This window comes from Rhynchophorus ferrugineus, unplaced genomic scaffold (genome assembly GCF_030347505.1).
Source record: "Rhynchophorus ferrugineus isolate W39M unplaced genomic scaffold, kcgeb_rfMv2 rfM4, whole genome shotgun sequence".
In the NCBI taxonomy this organism is placed as follows: Eukaryota; Metazoa; Arthropoda; class Insecta; order Coleoptera; family Curculionidae; genus Rhynchophorus; species Rhynchophorus ferrugineus.
The window spans coordinates 34546145-34572352 of NW_027472583.1; the positions used below are offsets into that span (position 1 = coordinate 34546145).

The 26208-nt window shown below is 32.8% G+C and overlaps 2 protein-coding genes across 7 annotated transcripts in view; both read right to left on the minus strand.

Annotated features, from left to right (window-relative positions):
* Nucleotides 1-15090, minus strand: part of LOC143195127 (intermembrane lipid transfer protein VPS13A) — a 60947-nt gene extending 45857 nt beyond the window's left edge. For both annotated transcript variants that reach the window (XM_076402020.1, XM_076402019.1), the window contains exons 1-11: nt 14956-15090; nt 14650-14790; nt 12817-13054; nt 12602-12761; nt 12352-12548; nt 12058-12292; nt 6925-7138; nt 6716-6836; nt 6325-6656; nt 4048-4241; nt 3859-3992 (exon numbers count right to left, since the gene is read on the minus strand). In XM_076402020.1, the coding sequence (XP_076258135.1) occupies nt 3859-3992; nt 4048-4241; nt 6325-6656; nt 6716-6836; nt 6925-7138; nt 12058-12292; nt 12352-12548; nt 12602-12761; nt 12817-13054; nt 14650-14790 (1966 nt within the window). In that variant the 5' untranslated portion in view covers nt 14956-15090. The remainder of the gene's footprint in view (nt 1-3858; nt 3993-4047; nt 4242-6324; nt 6657-6715; nt 6837-6924; nt 7139-12057; nt 12293-12351; nt 12549-12601; nt 12762-12816; nt 13055-14649; nt 14791-14955) is intronic.
* A 3904-nt stretch (nt 15091-18994) lies between these two features.
* LOC143195139 (organic cation transporter protein) overlaps nt 18995-26208 on the minus strand; it is a 118021-nt gene continuing 110807 nt past the window's right edge. For all 5 annotated transcript variants that reach the window (XM_076402050.1, XM_076402048.1, XM_076402051.1 and 2 more), the window contains exons 4-8: nt 25933-26109; nt 23319-23586; nt 22941-23250; nt 19670-19999; nt 18995-19607 (exon numbers count right to left, since the gene is read on the minus strand). In XM_076402050.1, the coding sequence (XP_076258165.1) occupies nt 19419-19607; nt 19670-19999; nt 22941-23250; nt 23319-23586; nt 25933-26109 (1274 nt within the window). In that variant the 3' untranslated portion in view covers nt 18995-19418. The remainder of the gene's footprint in view (nt 19608-19669; nt 20000-22940; nt 23251-23318; nt 23587-25932; nt 26110-26208) is intronic.

Consider the following 26208-nt stretch of genomic DNA (forward strand, 5'->3'; position numbering starts at 1 on the left):
AAGGTGGTTGGGTGCGCAGGAAATCGACGTACAGCACGCCCCGCCGGTCCCAGAACACCGTACACAGAACCTTCTTCCACCACTCTTGACATCTTGCTTTCGTGAGTGTAATATTCATATCTCATCTGTAGTGAAGATTCGCTTTAACTGTTTCGCGCCATTTTCAGTGTACCTTATGTATAGAAGAATGTCTTTAGATTCTTAAAAGGTTTTTTTGCTTAAATTATTAGTAATTTGTTCATTAGTATAATATTAGTCGATAGTACAAGATAAGTATAGTGCATCCTCGATCTAGGAAGTGTTGAGCAAAGGTATGCAGCAAGAAGTGCAGCATCGTTTTCCTTTGAAGGACTATCCGGTTGTCTTTATGGCTTTGAAAAAATGAGTTGATTACATTTCAAGTCCCAAACTGATGGGATTATGTATGAAAAACATTTATGATCATTAGTGCGTGTTTTGTAGTTGCTAGTTGGCGTAAATTTATACACATTAATAATAATTCAAGTATGTATTTTTTAATTTCAAAAATTAATTATTCTTGAATCAACTATTTGATAGTTACAAGTCCACTAAAAGAATAGATAGATAGAGGATGCAGGATCATCAGTACATTCCATAGACGAGAAATTTTCGTGCAAAGTGATTCAGTAATTAAATTAGTGTAATATTTTATTGCACAACTAAAAAAAGTTGTTAAAGTGCTATCAATTAAAAAATTAATAAATATTTTTAGGGGTTTAATTTATTTAAAGAAAAATATTTTGAGTAAGTATCCGAATAAATGTATTGGCGTAAGGCTACTTTACCAAGATAGTTTGGAAATTCTTTTGGATTTATTAGAGGTAATGGATTCAGAAATATACATCTTTCAACAAGCATGATTAAAAAATAGAGAAAGCGCTCATTAGTTAATTTTAGTTAATTTACATCTCATTTACCTTTAAGAATTTGTGAAGTCGATTTACATGAAGGCGTTCTAGATAGTTTATATTTATTTTATTACTAACGGGGGATCTATTACCAGGAGATAAGAAATTGCAACTTGACTCTACCTTCAGTTTCAGATGTTCCTATATGAACAAAATTTTACGTTACACCATAATATATATATATATATATATATATATATATATATATATATATATATATATATATATATATAATAACCTGATGATGTTTAAGACTCCAACAAAATTGTTTTATGTTATTATATTGTTAGTAGGTCTTTGAGCTATCTCCTTTATTTTATCCCGTGATATTGCTACTTGGATAATATGGTATAATTTTTGGACAAAGACTACACATATAATATATTATTATATTATATATATTATATAACATATTATATTATATATATAAAATGGGGCAAAAGTCCCGCCATTGACTGAATAATGGAACAATTATTTTCAATAAATATTGTCTCTATTTTTGTGGTGTATATTTAACCATAATAAAATTCGGACGTCTACATAACACAATGGTTGAAGCGAAAGTGAGCTAAACGTCACATAACCAAGATGGCAGGCAATAAAATAATAGCGGGACTTTTGCCCCATCTTAGTGTCAAATCAAAATGGTAGCAGGGCTTTTGCCCCACCCTACATTACATTATATATATTATATATATTATGTATACTTCATTGGTCAATGAAAGGTAACGCCAGAGAACTTTATCATATCAGAGAATCAATCAAATGACTAGACAGCAAAATGTTTTCCTTACAGGTGCCTATAATGGAGATTTAAACTGCCGTATCAAATTACTTCAATAGGCTATTATAATCCCATCTAGATATTGGACGTAGCGAAGCTTTCTTTTATTACTCTATGTCTATGGCAAGCACCTAATATAACAAGTGTACTGGCGTATATCTGTCATTGTTACATTATCATGGTAACCATTGAAATTGTAACCGCTGTCTATTAGAGTTTAACTTATTTGGAACAATTTTTAATGTCATGTCATGGATTTAATGTTTGTCTCTTAAATATTTTAGTATATTTAATTTTTAATTTTACGGCCTTATATAAAAGTCTTATTAATATTGATTGTTAACAAGTGAATTTATATTCAAAATGAATTTAGAGCGACATAATTCTCAGAATTATTAGTTGACCTTGATAATAGAAATTTTTCCAATAAAGAAGGAAGACTTTTTGATTACTTTGACTTATAGAATAAACTTTTATAATATTCAAAATACTTAAATAGTTTTCTTATAGTTAAAGGCATTCCGATTTAAATGAATCACAGCAAAGGTTAATAATCAACAAATGAATGTGTTTTACCAGGGTGTTTCAAAGTGTTTGTGGTAAAGAATATAACAATTGAACAATTGAACATTACTTGATATGCTATGCAGTAGCTCGTAGGTGATGAACAAAAATTTGTGTAATGAAAGATTCACGGACTCGATGCAGACAAGTATCAGCTTTATTACATAAAATGTATTCTAATTTTAAATTTATTATTGCCTTAAAATTAATTATTTTCTTTATATTTTACATCTAGATTTTACAATCTAATTAAGATTTTGCAAGCTCAGTGAAGCGGACTAATAAAGCAGTATAAAAGTACATGAAAGTAAATAAAACAACATTCTTATATATAACAGGTCAATGGAAAAGTCCTCGGCCTGACACATAGATATCGCTCTTAGAATTCAATCCATATGTTTTTTTAGTTAACCCCTACCCTCAAAGGATGAGTGTATGAATTTGACAGCTGTCGGTTCATTAGTTTGTGAATTATAACATTTTGAATGAAGCAACTTTTGTTATTGTGAAACAAATGGTTAAAAAGGAATTTCGCGTGTTGATAAAATATTGCTTTTTGAAAGGAACAAATACAGTTGAAGCAAAAACTTGGCTTGATGCCGAGATTTTGGATACTGGAAAATCAACCATCAAGGATTGGTATGCTAAGTTTAGACGTGGTGAAATGAGTAGCGAACGCAGTGGACGCCCAAAACAGATTGTTACCGACGAAAACATTAAAAAATCGACAAAATGATTTTAAATGACCCTAAATTAAAATTGAATGAAATAACACACTCTGAAAATATCAACTGAACGTGTACATCATATCATTCACGAATATTTGGGTAGGAGAAAGCTCTGTGCAAAGTGGTTGCCGCGAGAGCTCACTTTTTACCAAAAACAACAAGTTGATGATTAGGAGCAGTGTTTGAAGATAATCAAGCGTAATAAACTGGAGTTTTTGCGTCGATATGTGACAATGGATGAAACATGGCATTTCACTCCGAAGTCCAATCGACAGTCAACCGAGTGGACTGCACAAAGCGTGGGAAAACGCAACAGTCGGCTGGCAAGGTTATAGCGTCTGCATTTTGGGATGCGCATGGAATAATTTTCATTGACTACCTTGAAAAAGGAAGGACCATCAACAGCGACTATTATATAGCGTTATTGAACCGCTTGAAGGACGAAATCGCCGAAAAATGGTCGCATTTGAAGAAAAAAAAAGTGCTGCTTCACTAAAACAATGCACCGTGTCACAAGTCACTGAAAACGATGGTAAAAATCCATGAATTGGGCTTCGAATTTCTTCCTCATCCACCATATTCTACAAATTTGGCCCTCAGCGATTATTTTCTGTTCTCAGATCTCAAAAGAATGCTCGCTGGGAAGAAATTTTCGTCGAATGAAGAGGTGATCGCCGAAACTGAGGTCTATTTTGAAGCAAAGGACAAATCGTACTACAAAAATGGTATCGAAAATTTGGAGGGTTGCTATAATCACTCTTGAAGAAAATTATGTTGAATAAAAGAAACTAATTTTTCCAAAAAAATGTGTTGTACTATGGTAGACAATCCTGATTTGTTTCGTATAACTTACCAATGTGCAGTTTTGAGTAAAGCTGTTCTTCAAGCTCCATTTTGGTGGCGTTTTCAATTATTTGAGTTTGTGAACATATCTCCGTTCGTATCATATACGTGCCCAAATCTATCACCAATAGATTTTCTTCAGAACTGTAAGAAATTAGATACCAGTAAGATATAAAAAAACAGGGTCTAGTTAGCCTACCCAGCAGGAGCACTCGTTTCAGGAATGACAAAATATGGAAATTTTATGTTTAAATTCATATCCCATTTTTTTCGAATTTTTTTCGTTATTGTCTCGTAGAGTTTCTCTGGAATTCTTCTGAAATAATCAAGGAGATTTGTTCTTTGCGTTGATTTAGAGGCCTGCATAAATGCCTCGATATCTTCGAAACATCTCTGAAAATATCTTGTTATGTTACCACAGCATACGAGCCATGATGAGATATAATACAATACTTTATTTCTGTACTAGCTTTTGTTAGTTAAGACATCTTCAATATTTACAACTACTTTTATTTGATTATTAGCTAATAGTTTCTATTTAGTAATATTTGTTATTAATACAACTTAAAATTAAGAAACTAGTTTATGATGAGCACTAATTTTTATTTTTATATTCATACATTTGTATTAATGCTTATTGTTAATTAAAATAGTTATTATTGGTATAAACGTATAAAAATTCTAATCAATTTAAACAATATATCATAGAGATAAATAATCTAATACTAACACACCAGTTTGGGTTTATTAACATTTAACATTGACCAGGTCCACAATATAACATATGTTATTGAAAAAGCCTATGAAAGAAAAAAGTATGCTCAGCCAAATTCTTAGATGTAGCACAAGCCTCCTATAAGGTTTGGCATGAAGGCCTTCTTCATAAACTATAGAAAATGCTACCAAAACAATACACCGAACTACTAAAATGGTACATTACAACCAAAATGTCTAGAGTTAAACAAGCTTATTCTACAATAAAAGAAGTTAAAGCAGGTGTACCACAAGAAAGTGTACTGGGGCTTTATCTACTCTACTTGTGATATACCATAAATGGAGAATATTACGATGGCTACATTTGTTGATGATGGATACAAGCTTGGAGAACAAAAATTAAGGAAACTAAATCTGTGCATGTGCAGTTCACCAACAATCAGACCATACAAGCATCAATAACATTAAATAATACTATCATTCCATATAGCAACAACGCTAAATATCTCGGAACGAATCTTGATGCAAAACATCTCTGGAGGGAACATATAAAGAAGAAAAGAAATGAATTGGAATTGAAATATAGGAAAATGTACTGGCTAGTTGGAAGAAAATTACAATTATCCTATTGGATTCTCTATTTTGCATTTCTTTATTTTTTTGTTTTTCCGTTCCTGATTTTCTTTTGTGGTTAATAGATATCGGAGTCATTTTACTCCGTATTGTATGAATTTTCTTACAATATCTATCAAGCTTTTCTATCTTATAACACATCTTACGTGATCCGTTTGTTGTTAACATTTTACTTTTAATTCTTTTTTTTAGTTCATTCTTAAATCGTATGAATATAAAATGAAAAAGAAATACGGTGAAAAATTCTCAATGTCTCAAAATCTGCATCAGCGAATATAGTGCTGCGAATATCTGTTCATGGATGAGAATATTTAAAACTCTAACGAAGTGCTAAATACATTATCATTGTAGTGTTAGCATAAAATTATCACAAAAGGGAACAAAACGTGATATAGAATACATCAAATCACATGTAGGCATGGAAATAACTTGGTAAGGTGTTTCTATTAAAATCAGATACAAACATGATTGTGACTAGAATCTAAAATTCTAATGGATACTATATTAGAGGTAGATACTTACTTAAGATTATTATTAATTATTTAAGATTTATTTAATATTCAGCAATCAAATAGATTGGATAAAATGGAGGATAGTGAAATAAATTAATATATTAAATTTGGGGTATGTATTATTTAAGATATATTGTATAGAGAGTAGAGTATTGTATAGGAGGGTTGTAGACCATATCTAAAGAGTATACCATATTTTAAAAAGATTTGCATAAAACTATATAAATAAATTGCAATTTTTTTTCATAAATAATGTGTTATGTTCTTTTTGTTTTTTATTATAAAATTATATTTTTTCTACATTCTTTCAGTAAACAATAGATGATATTTTTATAATTAAAGTTTAAACAAAATTATTCAAAATGATTGTCTTAAGCTTGCTTTTTACATATTAAAAAAACCTTCTTTGTTTTGAAATTGTATTTGAGATAAATTTTATGTTAGTTTGTGAAATCAGGATATTAAAATTTTTAAATTCTTGGTGTATATATATATATATATATATATATATATATATATATATATATACGTTTACTCGACTTGTTATTACATCAAGGGTTGAACTTGTTAAGGCTCATATGTTTTATCGGTACAACTATGACATATAATATACTTACTTTATTATAAATACATTCCATAGAGCTCATTTTGATTTGAAGCCTGTGACTTATATTATTATTTTCTTTTTTCATTTTCTCGAGGTTCATAATGAAGAAAAACGCGGGACTGTCCTTGAGATGTTCTGAACTTATTACCGGCATCAGAGTATCTCCAGGTCCTCCGCCCTCTATAATAATACCCTCAATCTTCAATGCAAATTTATATGTTGAGTCCACAAAGTTCGGTTTTAACGATATTATGGTTTGAGTCATGGTTGCTACGAGGATCTCTTGAGACTCTTTGTTTAGGACCATGTTAAAGTTGCCTAGTTTAAAGTTGTACATGTGATCTATGGACGATATTGATGTTTTTAGATTGACGTCGCTGTTTTGCGAATTGCTTGTTTACCTATTTGTCTGATTTTATCCTCTTCGCCGTTGTAGTAACCGATTTTCTCACAGAGCACTATTTTTTCTGGCGACGGCAACAAGGACCAGAAACTTTTCTCGCTCTGGCTTTTCGATTGCATCTAGAGTCGTTAGTAATAAAAAAGATGAGAATGAAAACGAAAATGTTAAAGCAGATCAGATGCAAGTCATGTTTCAGTCAGCACTTACCAGGAGTCGTGTGTGTTGCCTAGCTATCACCACGTTGACGATAGATAAGTTGTCCTCGTGCTTTTGAAGATCCATCTTCAGTTCGGTATCGTTGGGGTTGGCTATTATTTGCTTGTAGGTGTCCATGTATTTCTTATAGTTTTGTCTGATGCTTCTTATTTTGCTCCATGTCAATGGCCTCACGCGTTGTTCTATGGTAGCCCAGTAGGCGTATCTTAAACATGAAATTAAGAAATTAATATGATTATTATTATGTTGGTGGTATTGGAATTGCCTGTTGCAGTTTGTAAATTAATTTTAATATAGAACAATATGTTCCTTGTAATTTTATACTAGTTAAAAAGAGACATAATGCTTCCTGATTCGTCCGAGTCTACAAAAGTCGTTCAACTGTCAAATGTCTGCCAAATTCTTCAAAACATTAATGATTACAATTAAAGACTATAAATAGGCAAACGTTGTTTTGGCACTTTGTTATTATAAATTTTAAAATAGCTACTTATCATTGCTCTAAGGCCGAAGTCAATAAATAGTCAGTTAGAAACAGATTAAGTCTCTAGTCAGTAACCTCGAACATGAACGAGGTAATGGGGACTCCTTCTTACCAGTAAAATGCGTTGTTAGAGTTACTGGAATTTTTATTAGAAATATTTTTATTGTGTTGCATCTGCTCTGAATATTAGTAAGTATTAAAATCTCTCAAGAAAATAAAAACAAAACCTTGTTTTTAGTTTTACTCGACATTAAATTTATGAAATATATAAGAACAGTGAGTAGTTTTTTTCAGTATATACATAATTTAAAACAATTATTTCAGAGATAACTGTTACTTAGGAAGTATCCATAGAAAACTTATGAATATGCAGTTCTTTTAGGGATGTAAGTCATCCTTTCATATATTGTTAGGAAATATAAGATTTAAAAAGTATAAACATAACCCACGAAGAGGTCTAATAGAACTTCCAGATATTGTTAAAAAATAATACAATTTCTAAAAGCTTATAATATAATAAGGAATATTTCTTATTTCAATTTCTGTATAGATATGTTAACAGATAGATATGTTATATATGTTAGATATTTAGAATGGCTTAACATGGAAACAACAACGAAGGAATCAAGAACTAATAATAAAAGGTAAATATGCTCTGAAACGAAAGTAAAATACATTACTTGTTCAGTTGTCCCAATACAATTGTTAATTAATTGGATTAGACATCCAGAAGATACAATAAGTGTTTATAGAATATAGTTTAATGTAGATATAATAAAACCACACTAACATACAAACTATTGTGGCTGTATAACTAACTGTTTAAATTCCTCGATAATAAATGCATTATATATGTACCATAATGTTAAAATACATTACATTTTCTAAAATTTTTGTATCTTTATTTTATTTACATTAGTATATTGTTATATACTGAAGTAAAAATAAACTAAAAGTAAAGGTTAAATGAGGCAACGTTCAATGAGATCATACATAAATCTAATTTAGGCTCGGGTCTCGTATACCTATCCTTTGGGAATAATTGTCTTTTAGAGAAACATGACAGCTGACATTGTTTATAACTTCGTTTAGTATAGATGTAAACAACTGTTAACCTAACCTAAATGATAAATTTTATTTTTGATATTTGTTACTTTAGTTTTTTGATTTGAAGAAATCAACCGCCGAAATCTTTAATAGACACTTTTAGAAACTTATGTTAATGCTGCTCCGTCAAATCACGACTGCTGACTTTTGGTGGCTTGATTAAAAATAGTGATTTAATAGTGATAAAGTTAATGTCAATAACAAGGAAGCAAGATTTATTGGATGAAAACCTAGTTTGAACTCTCAAATTGTATTATTTAAATAACTGTTAAATGTAAACGCTATTTAATGCCTTTTGATGTTTTTTTTGACATCGAATATTGAATTTGTGAGATTGTGTTTAAGCATTGACAACGAAGAAAAAATTAGTGTGATTGTTGATTGTTAATAAAGTAGTTCATAAGTAATTAAAAGTTAATCAAGCAAGATGAAATAATTAAAAAAATCAAGAGATCTAAACAGAATTATTACAGAAGGAAATATTGAAGCAATTCACGAGAGTGTTGGTAAGAGCGCAGTAATATAATCTCGGTATTGCGAAATTATTGGCCATTTCTTATAGATCGACTGATTTGACTATTTATATTGATAAATTATTTATATATTCATTTTTGCAAGGCGTAATTAGTCCAAGAACTGAAGTGTTATTGTTGACTATATTAAGAAAAGTTCGTTGGATGATGGTATAACAACAAATAAATGCTATAGAAATAATTTTTGGCGATGTGGCTTAATGTTTTAAAATTATATAGATAATTGTTAAAATACTTGACTTTTGTTTGCACTTTGATTTCAAAAATCTACAAGTTTGTTGAAAAACGCATCCACAATATGTCTCTGGTCATCATTATCATCAATCGATATCCGGCGTTCGAGGAGAATATCTACTTCTCAATAAATAACAGCGATGTTGGCCCCGCAGGATATTCTTCACTAAATCTCTCCATATTTGGTGATAGGCCGCAGCTGTTCTGGCCTCGGAGAATGTTAACATCCTATTTTTTTTCTTTATTTTTGTACACAAGATGATTTTGGTCTATGTCTCTTTCGGAAACTGTTCACTGTGTATTCTACCCAAAAATTCAGCATTTTATAAGTAATTTCCTATATGACCTTGGAAAGAAATCTGTAGAATTTGCCGCAAGCGGCATATCTGAAAGACCTTAATAACGATAACGATTTTCTGGCAACCCCGAAACGTTTATCTGGGAGATTATTGAAGGGTACATTCGATCATTCAGTAACCGATCATCGTTTACAGGTAAAGCCAGCGCCGATCGCTTTAATCTGCTTGTATTTTCCACATTTTATATTACATCAATAAATAACGGTCACATAATGTAAACATCACTGTTTCATTTCATTTTCTGAGCCACTGAGTTTCTGAGCCATATCATTTACCCTAAAATACAATAGCAGTGGATCCGTCAGTTGTCAGGGCTCTGGTCTTTTCTTCATTAAATCTCAATCCATATGGTTTTACTGTGCAAACTATATTATGTACAAACTAAATTCGTATCAATATTTTTATCAGCGAATATAGCGCTATCAGCAGGGAACATCAGATCTGCCAAGGAGTGTGTAACATCATATGGAATACCATTTCTATTTTCAAAATATTTTCGTATAATTGCATCTAATACTATGCTAAAAAGCAGTAGAGAGTCGAGCTCTTTGGCAAATACAGGCTTCGATCTTAAATCATTTCACATTAGTACATAACTAATGGAATCATGGTAAGGCGCCATGATTTCATTAGTTATACAAGAAGTTTTATAATAGTTAGGAGAAATATATGTTCAGCTTCTAAAACTGCTTCGGCTGATTAGCTCAGCCGTATTTTCTTCTCCTGTGTCACTGATCCCAAGTACTTGAATTCTAGAACTCCCCAATGTGTTAGTCTTTTATTTGTTAATTCGCAAAAGTTCAAAGCTTCTGTATTAGCGAATATAACAGGTCAATTGAAAAGTCCTCGGCCTACCATAGTAAAACACATTTTTTTGGAAAAATATTTTTTTTATTCAACATAATTCCCTTCAAGGGTGATACACTGATTATAGCGACCCTCCAACTTTTCGATCCCATTTTTGTAGTACGATTTGTCCTTTGCTTCAAAACAGGCCTCAGTTTCGGCGATCATCTCTTCATTCGACGAAAATTTCTTCCCAGCAAGCATTATTTTGAGATCTGAGAACAGGAAATACTCGCTGGAGGCCAGATCTGGAGAATACGGCAATTCGAAGCCCAGTTCATGGATTTTTGCCATCGTTATCACTAACTTGTGACGCGGTGCCATTGTTTTGGTGAAGCAGCACTTTCTTTTTCTTCAAATGCGGCCATTTTTCGGCCACTTAGTCCTTCAAACGGTCCAATAAATTTATGTAATAGTAGCTGTTGATGGTGCTTCCTTCTTCAAGGTAGTCAATGAAAATCATTCCATGCGCATCCCAAAATACAGACCCCATAACCTTGCCATCCGACTGTTGCGTTTTCCCACGCTTTGGAGCGGGTTCATCGTGTGCAGTCCACTCGGATGACTGTCGATGGGACTTCGGAGTGGATGTGATGGAGCCATGTTTCATCCATTGTCATATATAGACGCAAAAACTCGAGTTTATTACGATTGATCATCTTCAAGCACTGCTCCGAATCATCAATTCGTCGTTGTTTTTGGTCAAACGTGAGCTCGCGCGGCACCGACTTTGCATAGAGCTTTCTCATACTCAAATATTCGTGATTGTTGATATCTTTAGAGTGTCTACTATTTCATTCAACTTCAATTTACAGTTATTCAAAATAATTTTGTGGATTTTTTAAATGTGATGTTTTTGTCTGGAACAACCTCTTTTGGGCGTCCACTGCGTTCACCGTCTTCGGTACTTATTCAACCACGTCTAAACTTAGCATACCAATCCTTGACGATTAAATTTCCTGGGGCAGTGTTCGGAAACTCGGCATCAAGCTAAGTTTTTGCTTCAACTGTTGTTTCTCTTCAAAAAGCAATATTTTATCAACTCGCGAAATTCCTTTTTATCCATTTTTTTTCACAATAACAAAAGTTGCTTCGCTCAAAAAGCTATAATTCACAAACTAATGACCCAACAGCTGCCAAATTTATACACGCATCTTTGAGAGTTAGGGCTAACTAAACAATATATGGATTTAATTCTAGTGGCGCCGGGCACTTTTCAATGGACCTGTTAACTCCATCAGCCGCGAACATACATTTAATACGTTCCTCCATCAGCTGAAATAGCGCGAAACGGCAAAGCTGGCGCTACTAGTGTAAATGCTGAAGTAGTACCGGACAATTAATTTTTAAAAATAGGCCTACGTAGACTATCATAATTTGTTTCTGTGCCTTAGATGTAAATTATAGATGGCGAATGACACGTGACTTTAACAACATAGAGTTAAATAAAATACAGCTATACTGTGAGTGACTACTTGCTTGAGTTTTGGTACCCTTACATAAATTAAATAACCACCATAATGAATATTTGTTGACTAGTTTTTAATCAGATTGAACTTACCTCCACCACCCTTTTAGGTTTTGAATTACTTTCTCGTGTGGTCTCTTCGAGATGAACTGCCAGCTGATCGTCATTCTCTGAAAATTATCAATCACAGCCATCATGGAATCGTATTGGGCTTTCGAGAGCTGCACATTGCAGTCCTGCACTACGATCTCCGTGTTTATATCTGACACGTGACCAGAATTCGACTTGGTGATGGTCATTTTGATCTTGGACATCATCGGATTCAATACTAAAATGAACGACAATAGTTTTAATCCAAGATTATTAACAGTATTAAACAGTAATTACCAAATTTGAATGCTTTTCCTTCGAATGAATAATTCTGGATGCTGTTGAGCATGACGTTTCGCCATTGGTAATACTCTGACGGTAAGTTCCATGATTTGGGAGATTCACCAGGATTCCAGTAGGTGGATATTGCTTCAATTTTGATGAGGTAGTAACTTCTGTCCGATATAGAGTCACTGTTCGATTTTTTCCATTTGCTGAAATATTTTTAGACTTTACGAAACTGGTTATAGTCCGCATGTGCATTTACCTGTTAGTAGTTTGAGCTGTGATAGAGTTGATACAAAGTCCGGCAACTATAGGTGTAGAGAAACTGAACTCGTCCTCGTATCTGACATGAACGTTGGATATATTGATCTGGATGTAGTTTAGTATGTTGGATACCAGATGTTCAGCGAATGATGATGGTCCTATTGACACGAAACGTTTATTACCAATTAATATTACACCCTTAGTTGCGATTACCTCCTAAAATTCCACCATCATACTCCAGAATTTCTAGGATACGTTTCTTGTACGCTCTCAGTAGTCTTTTGTTCTTTTCTGGATCGAATGGTTCATTTCGAACAATAGGCTTTACTATTATGTGCACGTCTTCAATGTTAATGATTACGGAATGGTTCCATAAAGCGGTCCATGGTATCTGAATCCAGATTTTTCCAATGGTACCAGCGATCACTTCGATTGGTAATCTCAGTTCATACTGAAATAGTTTGTGTATATTTGAAATAAATTATCGGATGTATTACTTTGTCTATATTGTTTATAGTAGTTATAAAGCTCTTTTAATTTAGTTTAGATTATTTTAGTATATTTAAGAGCAAGTTTTTTTTTCACACTTGAGATCTGAGAAAAGGAAATAGTCGCTGGGGCCAGATCTGGAGAGTACCGTGGATGGATGGATTTTTGCCATCGTTTTCACTGACTTGTGACACGGTCGATTGTCTTGGTGAAAGTGCCACTTCAAGATGTTATGTTATATAATAGTTCTAAAACTGCTTCGGCTGATTAGCTCAGTCGTATTTTCTTCTTCTCTGATCCCATGTACTTGAATTCTAGAACTAGCCAATGTTTTAGTCTTTCAATATTCAAGATAATTCCCTTCAAAGGTGATACAATGATTATAGCGACCCTCCAACTTTTCGATACTACTTTTGTAATACGATTTGTCCTTTGCTTCAAAATAGGCCTCACTTTCGGCGATCACCTCTTCATTCGACGAAAATTTCTTCCCAGCGGCAATTACGGCAATTCGAAGCCCAGTTCATGGATTTTTACCATCGTTTTCACTAACTTGTGACGCGGTGCCATTGTCTTGGTAAAGCAGCACTTTCTTTTTCTTCAAATGCGGCTATTTTTAGGTGATTTCGCCCTTCAAACGGTCTAATAATGCTCTGTAATAGTCGCTGTTGATGGGCCTTTCTTTTTCAAGGTAGTCAATGTAAATTATTCCATGCGCATCCCAAAATACAGACGCCATAAACTTGTCAGCCGACTGTTGCGTTTTCCCACGCTTTGGAGCGGGTTCATCGTGTGCAGTCCACTCGGATGTCGACTTCGATTGGACTTCGAAATGAAATGATGGAGCCATGTTTCATCCATTGTCACATATCGATGCAAAAACCCGGGTTTATTACGCTTGATCAACTTCAAACACTGCTTCGAATCATCAACTCGTCGGTGTTTTGCTTTGCACAGAGCTTTCTCATACCCAAGTATTCGTGAATGATAGGAAGTTTTTCAATTTACGGTCATTCAAATTCATTTTGGGGATTTTTTAAATGTTTTCGTCGGTAACAACATCTTTTGGGTGTCCACTGCGCGCACCGTCTTCGGTGCTCCATCTATGGGTCAGCCCAGGGACTTTTCAATTGACCTGTTAAATCTTTTCGCATATAAGGCATATATTTGCAATTCCATCTAGCATTTCCATATTTTAGACTCTTTTATTTGACACAAAAAGTAAATGATGCAACAAAACTTATTATATGACCATGAAATATCACAGTATATAGATTCAATTCAATCCAATTGCATTTTTTCCTTTAAATCAACATAAACATACATACTAAGATCGAGAAAAGGTTCCAACGTATGGCACATAAGTCGAAAACCAAGGGAACATTTAATTAATAAAGATAATATTATATGTAAAAACAAAAATGATGTAGTACATTTATTTAATGAAGTAGTTATATTTAGTAAAAATTCGTGACTGATATCTGTGATCGATATTAGTTACCAACAGTAAAAAATGCAATAAAAATAATTAAACACAATCAGATCAACATGGCTTACCAATGCTTCAGGTTTAAGCTTCAGATCGGTAAGCTGCACTTTTCCCGAGAAAATGCCAACATTGAGATTTTCTGTGTCAAGGTCTTGGACGTATTTGCCCAACAGCTGGTTGAGAATTCGGGCCACCGTCCCTTCCAGCATCTGTAACAATAACAATATCAACACCATAAATACAAAAAACAAAATAACAAATTAACAACAAAATCTGTCTTTGAACACCTTGTGTTGATGTGTTTTTTTTGTGCGTCTAGATATTTTTTTCTAACAACACCTTATATATATTATTAATATAATTAATAGCCCTACCTTGACCAATAAACGATTGCAACAGAGTTACGTTGATCAACACTGGCGTATTTTCTTAGTTGGCGAATGATCGTTTGTCATTTTTCTCGCTCGTTTATGTTTTACTTTAAGACGAATATCATTGTCGGGATCCTGATATCGATTTGTCCTGGATTGTGGAGGCGAATGGTGATTCCTACGCGATCGCCGTAACGCCATCTGTTTGGTTTTCCTTTAATTAAGTTCGACAGCTGGCGCGCTTTATAAAGTATCGATTAATATAGTGCTTGTAATTTCCGTGATGCGTGAAAACGTAATCTGCGTTTATGGAATTGATTTTTTTATTATAGTATTAAATATCGATTGTATCGAATGTTGCAGTTTTTTTGTAATTAATTACATCTTACATTGAATATGCTTAGTACAATCTTAATTTACAAGTTAATGTATCACTACTGTTCTATTATACTTGCATTAATACACAAGCAAGACAAGTAGAGTTAAAATACATTAGTATGTATTTCCCAAATTAAAATAAAACTAATCTACTTAAGTTAAAGTTAAGAATACGTTCACTAGTTCGTGTGGTTTTGTTGCCTTAAATTTTCTGATTTCTTGCGGTTTGTCCAAAACCTTATCTCATGTGTTAAGGCGAAATCTTGGATCACTTCGCATATCCATTTGATTTCGAGGACATTTTGCAGCTGTTTATTGATTACGTAGCGATAAACATTGGCAATTAATCGTAGAACTTTATTTTGAGCGCGTTGGGTTACTAACTAGTTTGATAGTTTAGTACAACCCCCTATTTTCACCCCATAGGTACAAATTATCTTTATGTTTGACTGATAAACCGATCTCTTTGATTTTAGGTCAAGTTGAGAGTATCTTTCCACTAATCAGTATAGTTGGTTGAGTCTAATCTGCTCTGCTTTTTGTCTAACATGATGTTTCCAATTTAACCTACCATCGAGATGTATTCCGAGGTATTTAGCTGATTCTGCTTGAGGAATCGGGCATCGATCAAGTTAATTAGGTTTTGATCACTTCACAGCAACGTTAAATTAACATGGACATATTTGAAGCTATTAAGCTGTATTTTTTCAGACTCTAGTCCATTGGTAGATTTTGTTGGCCCCTATTTGTACGTTTTTTTTACAACCTTAGACAGAGATACATATTTTGCCATGATAACTATGTCGTCGGAAAATCTTCCAGGTACTGCAAGTACTTGTTTGTTGCTGGCATATTAGCGGTATACGGGAGTGGTACCAAGATACTACCCTGGGTGAAGTATGTAGAAAACATTGCAGTATCGATAGAGTCGTGTACTCCGATATTGGGTCAATCCTTATTGGTTTAAGATTTCAGGGGGTTTTCATTCTTATCAATAGTTAATTAATGGTCACTCGAATAAACTATTAATCATTCGTTTTGTTTTAGTTACAAATGCCACCTACCTGCAACTTATTTGTATGTTTAAACCATTTTTTTTTTCTTTTTAAAGTGCTCATTTCAACATAATTTTATTTCAAGATTCATATCAAGATACTCAGCCTTGTTTCTCTATGCGATAATAAGATAATCATTGTTCGTTGATCATTGATAACGATTATCATTTTCTCTCTTTCTTGTGCAATTTAATTGGCAATGACGTATTTGGTCTTAAATTATGTATTGTCAAATAGCGTATACTACATTAAAGAATGAAAAAAATATATTGTTCCGTTTGTTGTGCCATTTGACTGAATCCGCTTACTCTTAACACCATTGGAACGATTATTTAACGGCGCTTTTGGGACGTCGAGAAATAAATGTCGTAAATTATGTTATGTCATGTAATATGGTTCAGACTATATGGTCATTTGCTTTTTGGCTACATGAATGGCGAATGAGTGAGGCGGGTTTTTACTCTAATTGTCGTTTTGTAGCAACAACTTGTTCGTCGCATCTTCTTTCCGTTATATAAAATAATATTTTCAAGTCAATTAATAGTTTTTGTTTGCAAAACCTCTCACATATTATACCTTTTTGAATTAACACGTTTGAATTGATTCGATTAACTGGAAGAAAAATGTTCGGGCAAAAACCCACGAAAGTTCGGACAAAAATATCGCCGCTGAAGCTGTAAGATCACAAAAGGTGAATTGAAGATGCCCAACGACTTGCCATAAACTAATCCATGTTAGAAACGTACAAGTTTTGAAAAACACCTCTAGTCTGCAGATTCCCGGCACATGTACCACAGGTCAAGGTGTAAGACAGCCAAAGGCGGACTAAAGTTGCTGTGAATTTACATAGTTTACTGGAATTTGAACAGAAGCTTGCATGAAAACGATTTCGTGGAGGCATACCATGGAAATCGCGATAGAAACAGTGCCATTTCGAAGATCTTCAAAGGCAAACTGTAAGGCAAACTTAAATTGTACATACTTGTGGCCGTTTCTTTAGCAGGAGGTGTTTTGTAAAACGGCTTTTTCATTGGTGTTTATAGCTTAATTATTGTCGCGATGTTTAACGGTTGATCATGCTTTTCAAAATAAAATTATTTACTAAATTTAAACCACTACTTTGAGATTAAATATTTGGGACAAGTTAGGGAGTGTCATGATATGAAAGAATAAATAATGGAAGAAATAAAGCTATTTATTTAGACCAAGAAAAATACATAGATAATCTTTTGGAAGGTTTCAATACGTTAGAATATATCACCGGTATCTGTATCCTCCACTTCATTCATTTGCGAAATTGACCTTTTTCTTTCTACCTGAAGACGTAGAGAACTGCTTCGAAGAAAGCATGGATAAAGAACTATATGATAAATAGCTGCAACACCAACAGCAGCGATTGGTGGATGAGTAAACACTCCACACGACACTAAATATGTATATATAATTATTAGAGGATAACTGTTAAAAATTGTATTGTGCAGTGTAACAGATTTGTGTAAATAGTAGTAATTATTCGGTAATAATTGTGCAATTATTCAGAAATATATATGAGCATTAGATTAGAATATATGATAGGTTGAATACTAAATGTTTTGCAGATATAGTAAATATACTAACGAGAATGCAGTGATTAATTATTATTTTTCAAGAAAAATCTACACAGGAAACAGAAAAACTAAAGAGTAATACAAAAAAGAAGGAAACAATAACAAAACGTAAAAAGGTAAATGTGCTCACTAATGAAAATAAAATACTAAAAATAACATTTCTTGGATATACAATTGTTAATTAGGTGGATTAGGTCTCCAAGAGATGCCAGTGCATAAAAAGACAGCTGCGCCAAGGACTCATAGGTGATGTGGAAAAGAGTTCAGTGTAAATATAATAAAAGAACTCTAACCTATAAACTATTGTGGCTACATAATTAACTGTGGTTTAATTCATTTGATAACATGTCTATTAGATGTACTTAATTTACTAACTTTCATTATTTTATTTACGGTTCCAAAATAGGGCGTTGCGTGCGATTGTTAATGCTCCGTACTATATTTCAAATCAAGTGATACAACGCGATATTCCTCTAGAACTTATAACGAGTATAATTCAACGTATTTGTGTGAAATACTTCGAAAGAGTGTGAGTGCATCCCAATGTACTTGCTAATCAGCTAAATATGCGACCTGATAGTGAAGTGCGTAGACTAAAACGTTTAACACCACCTGATCTGATTACTGGACATATGTAGACTTTAGAATAAGACTAATTGATTAAGATGATATTTTACAGAGAAGATTGCTTAATGAAGTGATTTTCTACATGCCATGTATATATAATATAGACATAAGAAATACTTATTGCCAATAGGATTGTGGAATCACGAAGAATAATTTAAAAAAATATTTTATTTACATTAGAATTTTGTTACAGGTCAAGATTGACGCGAAAACGTTGTGACGTGTGATATCATTAATTTTGATGACGCGAGTTCACTGTTTTATGAAATTGACTATATATTAAAACTATCTGCAATACGTGCAATTAGTAAAATGAATGAACTAATGTAAACTGAGGAGTATTTGGACATATGGTAAATATTAAATACACATATATTTTTAAATAAAATTTATCTGGTATTAATATAAATATAAAAAATAAGTTAAATTGAAGTTTGAGGTCCGGATACAAAAAAAATAAATTGTTATAACTCAATTTATAATATACGATATACAATTTATAATACTTATAGCTCCTATACACTAAAAACTCGTCTTTTAAAATTGTTTTTATTAACTATTCAATGATAAAACATCATAAACAATGGGTCAAAGGTGGCGTGGCGTATATGTATAAAAAACGCGTAATGGAGTGTTATATATAAAAAAATTGACACATACGCGTTAATAACTACGATAATTGTGTACGTACTGCTCGTATTTGACTATCTGTTTATTACGAGACCGTCTAAGTACGTAGGTTTTTGTTCGTTTTGGAGTTGTTGCTCGATAAGTACATGTCGAAATAAATTAAGTTCAATCAGGTATAGGTGTTGTTGTTGTTTCTGTTGATGTCGCCGTTCGCTGATGAGTTATTTGATGATTCACTGCTCTCTAGAGTGTCTGATAGGGGTTTAGATCCAGTTTCAGGTAGGAAAAGCGTGAAGGCGCCTCCGACAATGCCGAATATGGCTATGACCAGCAATGGCAGAGATTTATTGAGGGTGGACTGTAAATAAAGTTACAAGGTGGTCATCTGTCACTGAAATTTTGACGTCCAGCCATACATACCAATTCCCACAGGTATGGTACAAGCATCAATGCCGTTCCAGCTGGAACATTGGCTGCGCCAACTCCGATGTTTCTGATAATAGTTGGATACAGTTCAGCGGTAAACACTGGCATGATAGCGTTGGACGAACTGATGCAGAATTTGCTGGTCATGGTGAACGTGGTGATTAGCCATTGAAGGTCCCCTGAGATCCAGGAGACTGGGATTGCCAGCGCTGCGAATATTCCTGATAGTATCATGGTGAGAGCTAAGGGCCATCGACGGCCGCCTTTGATCAGGATAAATATACTGATTGCTACTGCCGGTACTTCTACTAGTCCAGTTAATACCTGAAACCCAAGTAAAATATAATAAATATTATTTATTATAAATCTATTTTGTGGATATATGTTTAACTAGTTTGATATATGAGAACAAAAGAAATAAATACGTTGAGTTCTAATAAACATGTATTGGAAAAAGCAAAAAGTAAACCCAAGTAAAACATAATAAAGTGCAGTCTTGTTCATGCGATTATTTCAATATTGTTCAAAAATTTCTCTTGCTGCAAACCGAAAAGTTATTGATGGATTTGGATACAATTTTGGGGAGCCTGGTGTATATTATTATCAAAAGGATGTGCCGAAAGTTTTAAAGTTTTCATGAAAACAAATTACATTTCGGAATGAAAATCGGTTTTATAATAATTTACCGTCTTGTTAAAGTGCTTACTTCATCTATCATTTCATCGCTTTATAATTTTTCAGTATCTTTTTCTCGGTAGATTGAGGGTAACTATACCGGTATATCTTTTCTCAATATCATATCATTTTAAAATGTGCTACAAAAGCGCTTTGTCACCAAACGATATAAAGAAATTCATTATTTTTTTAACGAATAAATGGTTTTAATTAGTGTTGGGAACTATCGACTGTAATTGGCTACTTTTTACTATTGACTGTTTCAGTCGCTATTTTGGGTTCGACTGATTTTACTACTTTTTACCAGTGACTGTTTCAGTCGACTGTTTTCAGTCGCTATTTTCTGTCCGACTGATTTTGTTACTATTTACTATCGACTGTTTCAGTCGTGTACTTTTAGTTGTAGACTGATTTTTAATGTACTGGCTCTGTCATCCTAGCTGCAGCCTTGACAATAATGTACCTAATTTATGCTTACATAGATTTATATGTAATAGTCTTATGATCTTTTTGATAGTTTGCTTGTAAATAACAATATATTGTATATTAATAAAGCAGCATTTTGGAACGATATTTTTCAAGATTGTCAATGTAATACGGTAAAAAGTTTAAAATTGTGAATGTTAAATAGTAAAACACTTTTGATTGTTTTTATGACAATTATAGGTAATATTTCGATTACTCTCTCGATATTTGTTAAAAAATATTTCGGTTCAATAATAAATAAGGCATTTATTTTATTTAAAAAAGCTCTAAAGTTATTGTGCGATCATTTTAAATTATGTCATGAATTAGTTTTTTTTTTCTATGATTAGGTATATGTTTAATTTTTATTTAGTATTTATGGTTATTGTACTTGAAGTACTTTTAGATTTTGTTTAAGTTCTATTATAGTGTCTGTATTTATTAGAGTATATTATTTAAAAATAGAAATTAACATATTAAAATACGATAAAACATTTGTAGGGTATTATTCAATTTAGAAAGAAATTATTTAGTTAGAATAATTCCATTCCTTTTTGCTGATCCACAGAACATTCAAATATAAAAGTAATTCTACTATTATACAGTTCCTAACGCTAGTTTTAATAAATTTTATCGCACACCGTAAAAGTCCGATCATCTCGAAAGCTGATATTTTGCATTAAAAAAATATTTAGCTTGTGTAAGATGGTTGGGTCTATTTTGAACTCAAAGAAAATAGTTCGTTATATTTTACAGTTTTATATTTGTGCCTTATTTATCTATAGTATCTTTAATATTGGTGAAGACCAGTCAGCTGAAAATCAACAAAGCTTTGATACTATAACAGTCAATCAAACGCATTTTTGGTTTGTTCGATTCCGTTCCAGTATTTTTGGTTTCAAGAATCCAAGTCTGACCGTCATATAAGCACTGTTTCTATTGCTCGGGAGCTAAACACTGCATAAGGAGCTGTTTGGTACCATTAGAGTGGGTGTAAATACAAGTTAAACATCTAGCTTGGGTACGACTTTGAGTTAAACCAAAATATCTAATAGTTTAATTAGTAAATCACAAGAAAAGTCCAATTTCTGAAGCGCATGTTGATAGGAAATTGAAAGTAGATTAGTTATGATAAAATCATATGAGAGTACATGTGATGATACAAGGAAATAATATCTAAAGCGCAATACTGAAGTAGAATTTAAATTGTGGACAACTGGACTGTATGCATGAAGCAATCGCCTAGAAGCGCCAACTAAGGCAGAAAATATGTGTTGTCAAGACATCGATAGCGACTCATCACCAAAGCTATCTATTTGAACTTGGTTTCTACCAGAACTTATTGCATTTTTTTGTTTAACTTGAATTTTATGAAGCACTATACACATTGAAATTGAAATAATCACTTTATGTGATTAACAGAAAGGAGAAAACTATATTGGAATTACCTTCAAAATGCCGTCAAATTCCTGAATAAAACGAAATACAAAACAAGGTATCTTAAATAAAGCCTTAAATTTCATGGAAAAATAATAGATTTCTTTTTACTACACCTATCACTTCACATATTATATATTGCTCTCATTCACTGGTCAGATCACTGCGAATGAATATGGACATTTTCAATGATAAAGTTCTTACAATGACAGCACATTGCTGCCAAATATTGCCGTATTCCAAGGTGTTCCCATGCGAACAGCCAAAAAGTTCAGTCTTCGGTTGAGGAATATTAGAATATCATCAAACATTTTCACCGGCTAGCACAAGTGCCAGACCTCAATATAATTGTATTTTAACAACCCTTATTGCAAGATTTAGATCATAGAGTTAGGAGTAAATTTCCATCTCTAAATTAATTGAAAAAATTGGCAGATTTTTTGGTACAAGACTGCGTTGAACATTATTCAGACACTTTATGAACCTACAGCGAGACGAATTGCAGCTGTTTTAAGGCAAATAGAGACTCAACACCTTATTAATAAATAAATATTGTGTATATGCCAGGGGGTCGTATCATTTGATCATCATTATGCCCTGTATATATCGATGCATGAGAATAATAACTGGGGTTGTAATTGATGACCATTTTATCTTAAACCTTATAGAATACTTAAAAAGAACTTACCGAATTTAAATAGATATCACCGCCAATATTTCCAATATTCAAAACCAGGCCGTAATAAACTAAATACACTCCAAACCATATCAAAAATAAGATTAATGTTTTCGTTCTCATTTTTGCCGTTTTAAAAAGATCGGTTACTCCGACACTGGTCTGTTCTTCTTGGTCTGGTGATCTGGGAGGCTCCAGATGTTTTTCGAGCTCCGAAGGCAACTCTTTCTTGTTGAACTTGGCTGCTCTTTCCAAGATTTTTAAAACTTCTTTGGTACGGCCCAGGGCAAGAAGCCATCGAGGCGATTCTGGCATAAAGAACCTATATAGTAGATATTTTATTGTAGATATTATTGTTGGACAAACATATTGTAAAAGCACTGGGCTTACCACGTAGTGAGGAACACGGTGCCTGGTAGAGACATGGCCAGTTGCAAATGGCGCCAGTCTCGGAGGAGATAGGCCAATCCTGCTAAGGTACAATATCCAAGAGAAACGGGAAACAGGTAGGAGATGCCTGTAATTGTCCTCCAGTGACCACTAACGAGCTCTATGGCTAGGACGAAGCCACTGAAGACTACAGAAACTGAGAAGAATCCAAGGCAGCATCTTAAAACGGCATAGAGTTCGAAGCATGGAGCAAAAGCGATTGCAGTTCCTGTACATCAAAAATATGTTGTATTGTATTTTAAAAATGGTTCTAAAATAAATCTATATCTTTATATGAATAAAAATAAGTTGCCGAATGTATGTAAGTGCATTCTTTCAAAACAGTTGTACAACATTGTTGTATAACTAATTCGTGTTTTTTGTTGTGTTTCTAATTGTCTTTATAGGAATGAAAATGTTTGAAAAATCAGATGGAATTGCAAAAGAACCATCATAAATCATGATAGTACTACGTACAAGTATTTAAGAAAAGATCAGAATGATTTTAAGTAGCAAAGAGTTTGATGGATGAAGTGTTGTGTGTTGGACTGTTGTAGATTTTGAAGTATATATTGTATTAAATTGATCGAAAATTGTTGGGGTAAGCTAGCACGTGTTGTGTACTCAAATGGTATATGAATTAATTGAACATTATTTAAAATGCTATCCAAGATGAGCGGAAAAAGTTAGATCCAGATTATGTTAATAACATATATGAAACGCTGCTAAAGAGACTGATTGCAGTTGTGAAAACTAGAGGATTATGAACCCACACTGAACTAAATATTAAAAGTATTGACGAATTCTTTTATTATTATTTAAACTAACTGTATTATAGTTTTGTCACGTTGCTTGAGAGACGAATCTATTGTATGTACGTGAATGCTTACATGAATTCTAAAAGCTAAACATTTATTTTTATTAAGTGTTGAAATGAGAAATCTGTAGTGCGCTCAAGTTTGGTAATTGGACGTTCTTTGTTGTTTTGGTTTCTTTGTTGAAAAACTAGTAAAATAAGTTCAGGAACGTTTGATTATACCTGCTATTTTAAAAAATACCAGCAATAGTTGTTTATAGAACTTAGTAAGTTATTGCTGTGTCATCTGTAACATTATTGCCTTCAATCTTGGTTGATTTAATTTTCAATATCACCAGTGCGGTGTCAAAATATTGACTTTCGTAGTAGGGAAACTTCCGTTTGTATCGGCGAATTAATGATACTGAAGTTTAGAGTGGAACGCAATGCTTTGAGTATGTATTTTTTTAACGAAAAGGTAGCACAAAACCTTTGTCAATTCACAATAAAAGAATAGTTGCTGTAAATTAAAAAAAAAGTCTGCTTGTTTCAGTGAAGGAGTTATTTTTAAGATATGATTTGAACATGCGCTCATTTAAGTCTACCGACACCAACATTGAAATAACTAATCAATTATCCAACCGAATTCCTAAATTCACTAGATTTGCCACGAATGCTGCTACATAATTTATAGCAAGCATATACTCATGACGCAATCTGGATCAACCGAAATTATGTATTGCAACAAGACTAGCTGTTAAAAAATTGAAGCAACTAGAATTGTAGGAGAGCTCAAATGTGACTATGTGCTGATTTCAAGAATGCTACTAATGCCAACTGATTTTTCTTTTGAATTTAAGTCCTGTCCAGTTTTCATGACGTTTTGATGATCAATCAATTGCAAAGTCAATTATTGGAACCGCATGAGTAGTTGCAGGTTACGGGTTCGAGAATTGACAAACCATAGGTGCTATTTATTTTATCTCCGGAAGGAAATACAAACATTATTGCGCACTATAATACTTTATGTGTTTCTTCTTTTAAAGTTTTGATCCCATTTCGTTCATTACTACACCTGTGAGATGCCGAAGCGGTCAGCTAGTGACAAATAATAACCTGCATCATTTGATTCTGTTAACAATATTTATTTGTTTTTTTTTGTTATCACAATCTTTATTAATCAATTAAAAGTAGTTAAAACTTTATAGCCACAGAGACAGATATCCAAAAATGACGAATGTTATGGCGAAAGGTACCACCCTAAAAAGTAATTCTACAAAATTGGGACCTTAAATAAGGTTTCCACATAGAATAGTTTTCAGAATTCATCATTTCCAGAAGTATACATAATTTTCTTTTATATTGAGCATAGTGTAATGTGTAATAAACGTAGATTAGGAACTTACTTTTTTGTAGGAAATTGTTGTTATCAATAGCAAAGACACTCGTTAGGCAAGCAGAGATTGGACAAAGTGATTTTAGTTTTTAGACATGTTGTTCCATGAAAATTCAGTCTATGATAAGTTACTTTGAAAGGGATGCTATTAATCCCAAGTCAAAAGATAAATAAAATATAATGTAATAAAAGAAGTTTAAAATATGTTTGTTATTATGGATTTTTCGATAATAATCTAAGGTCATATTACTGATGCGGATATACCGCATCAGTAATAAATATTTTACGTTTTATTGATATATTCTCTGCGTTTATTTGACACAAAATAGCAGTTAAAAATTTTAGGTAAAATTAATGACCATAAATAGACAGATATTACTCACCTAGAGAACACTGCATAAAAACTGATATGAGCAATGTCCGTTTTCTTCCATATTTATCGGAAATAATACCACTAGCCAATCCTCCTGCTGCTACTCCTGCTAGAAACATCATTTCAGCTAGATTGATGAGCTTCTTCCGATCACAGACCAAGTTGAAATCGGATATAATCGTTGTACCTATAATTTAAAAAAATATCATATTTGTAAAATAAAGAAACAATAAGGTATTTTTTTTATAAACTGTTGGTGTATAAGATGTATTTAACGCAATATCCA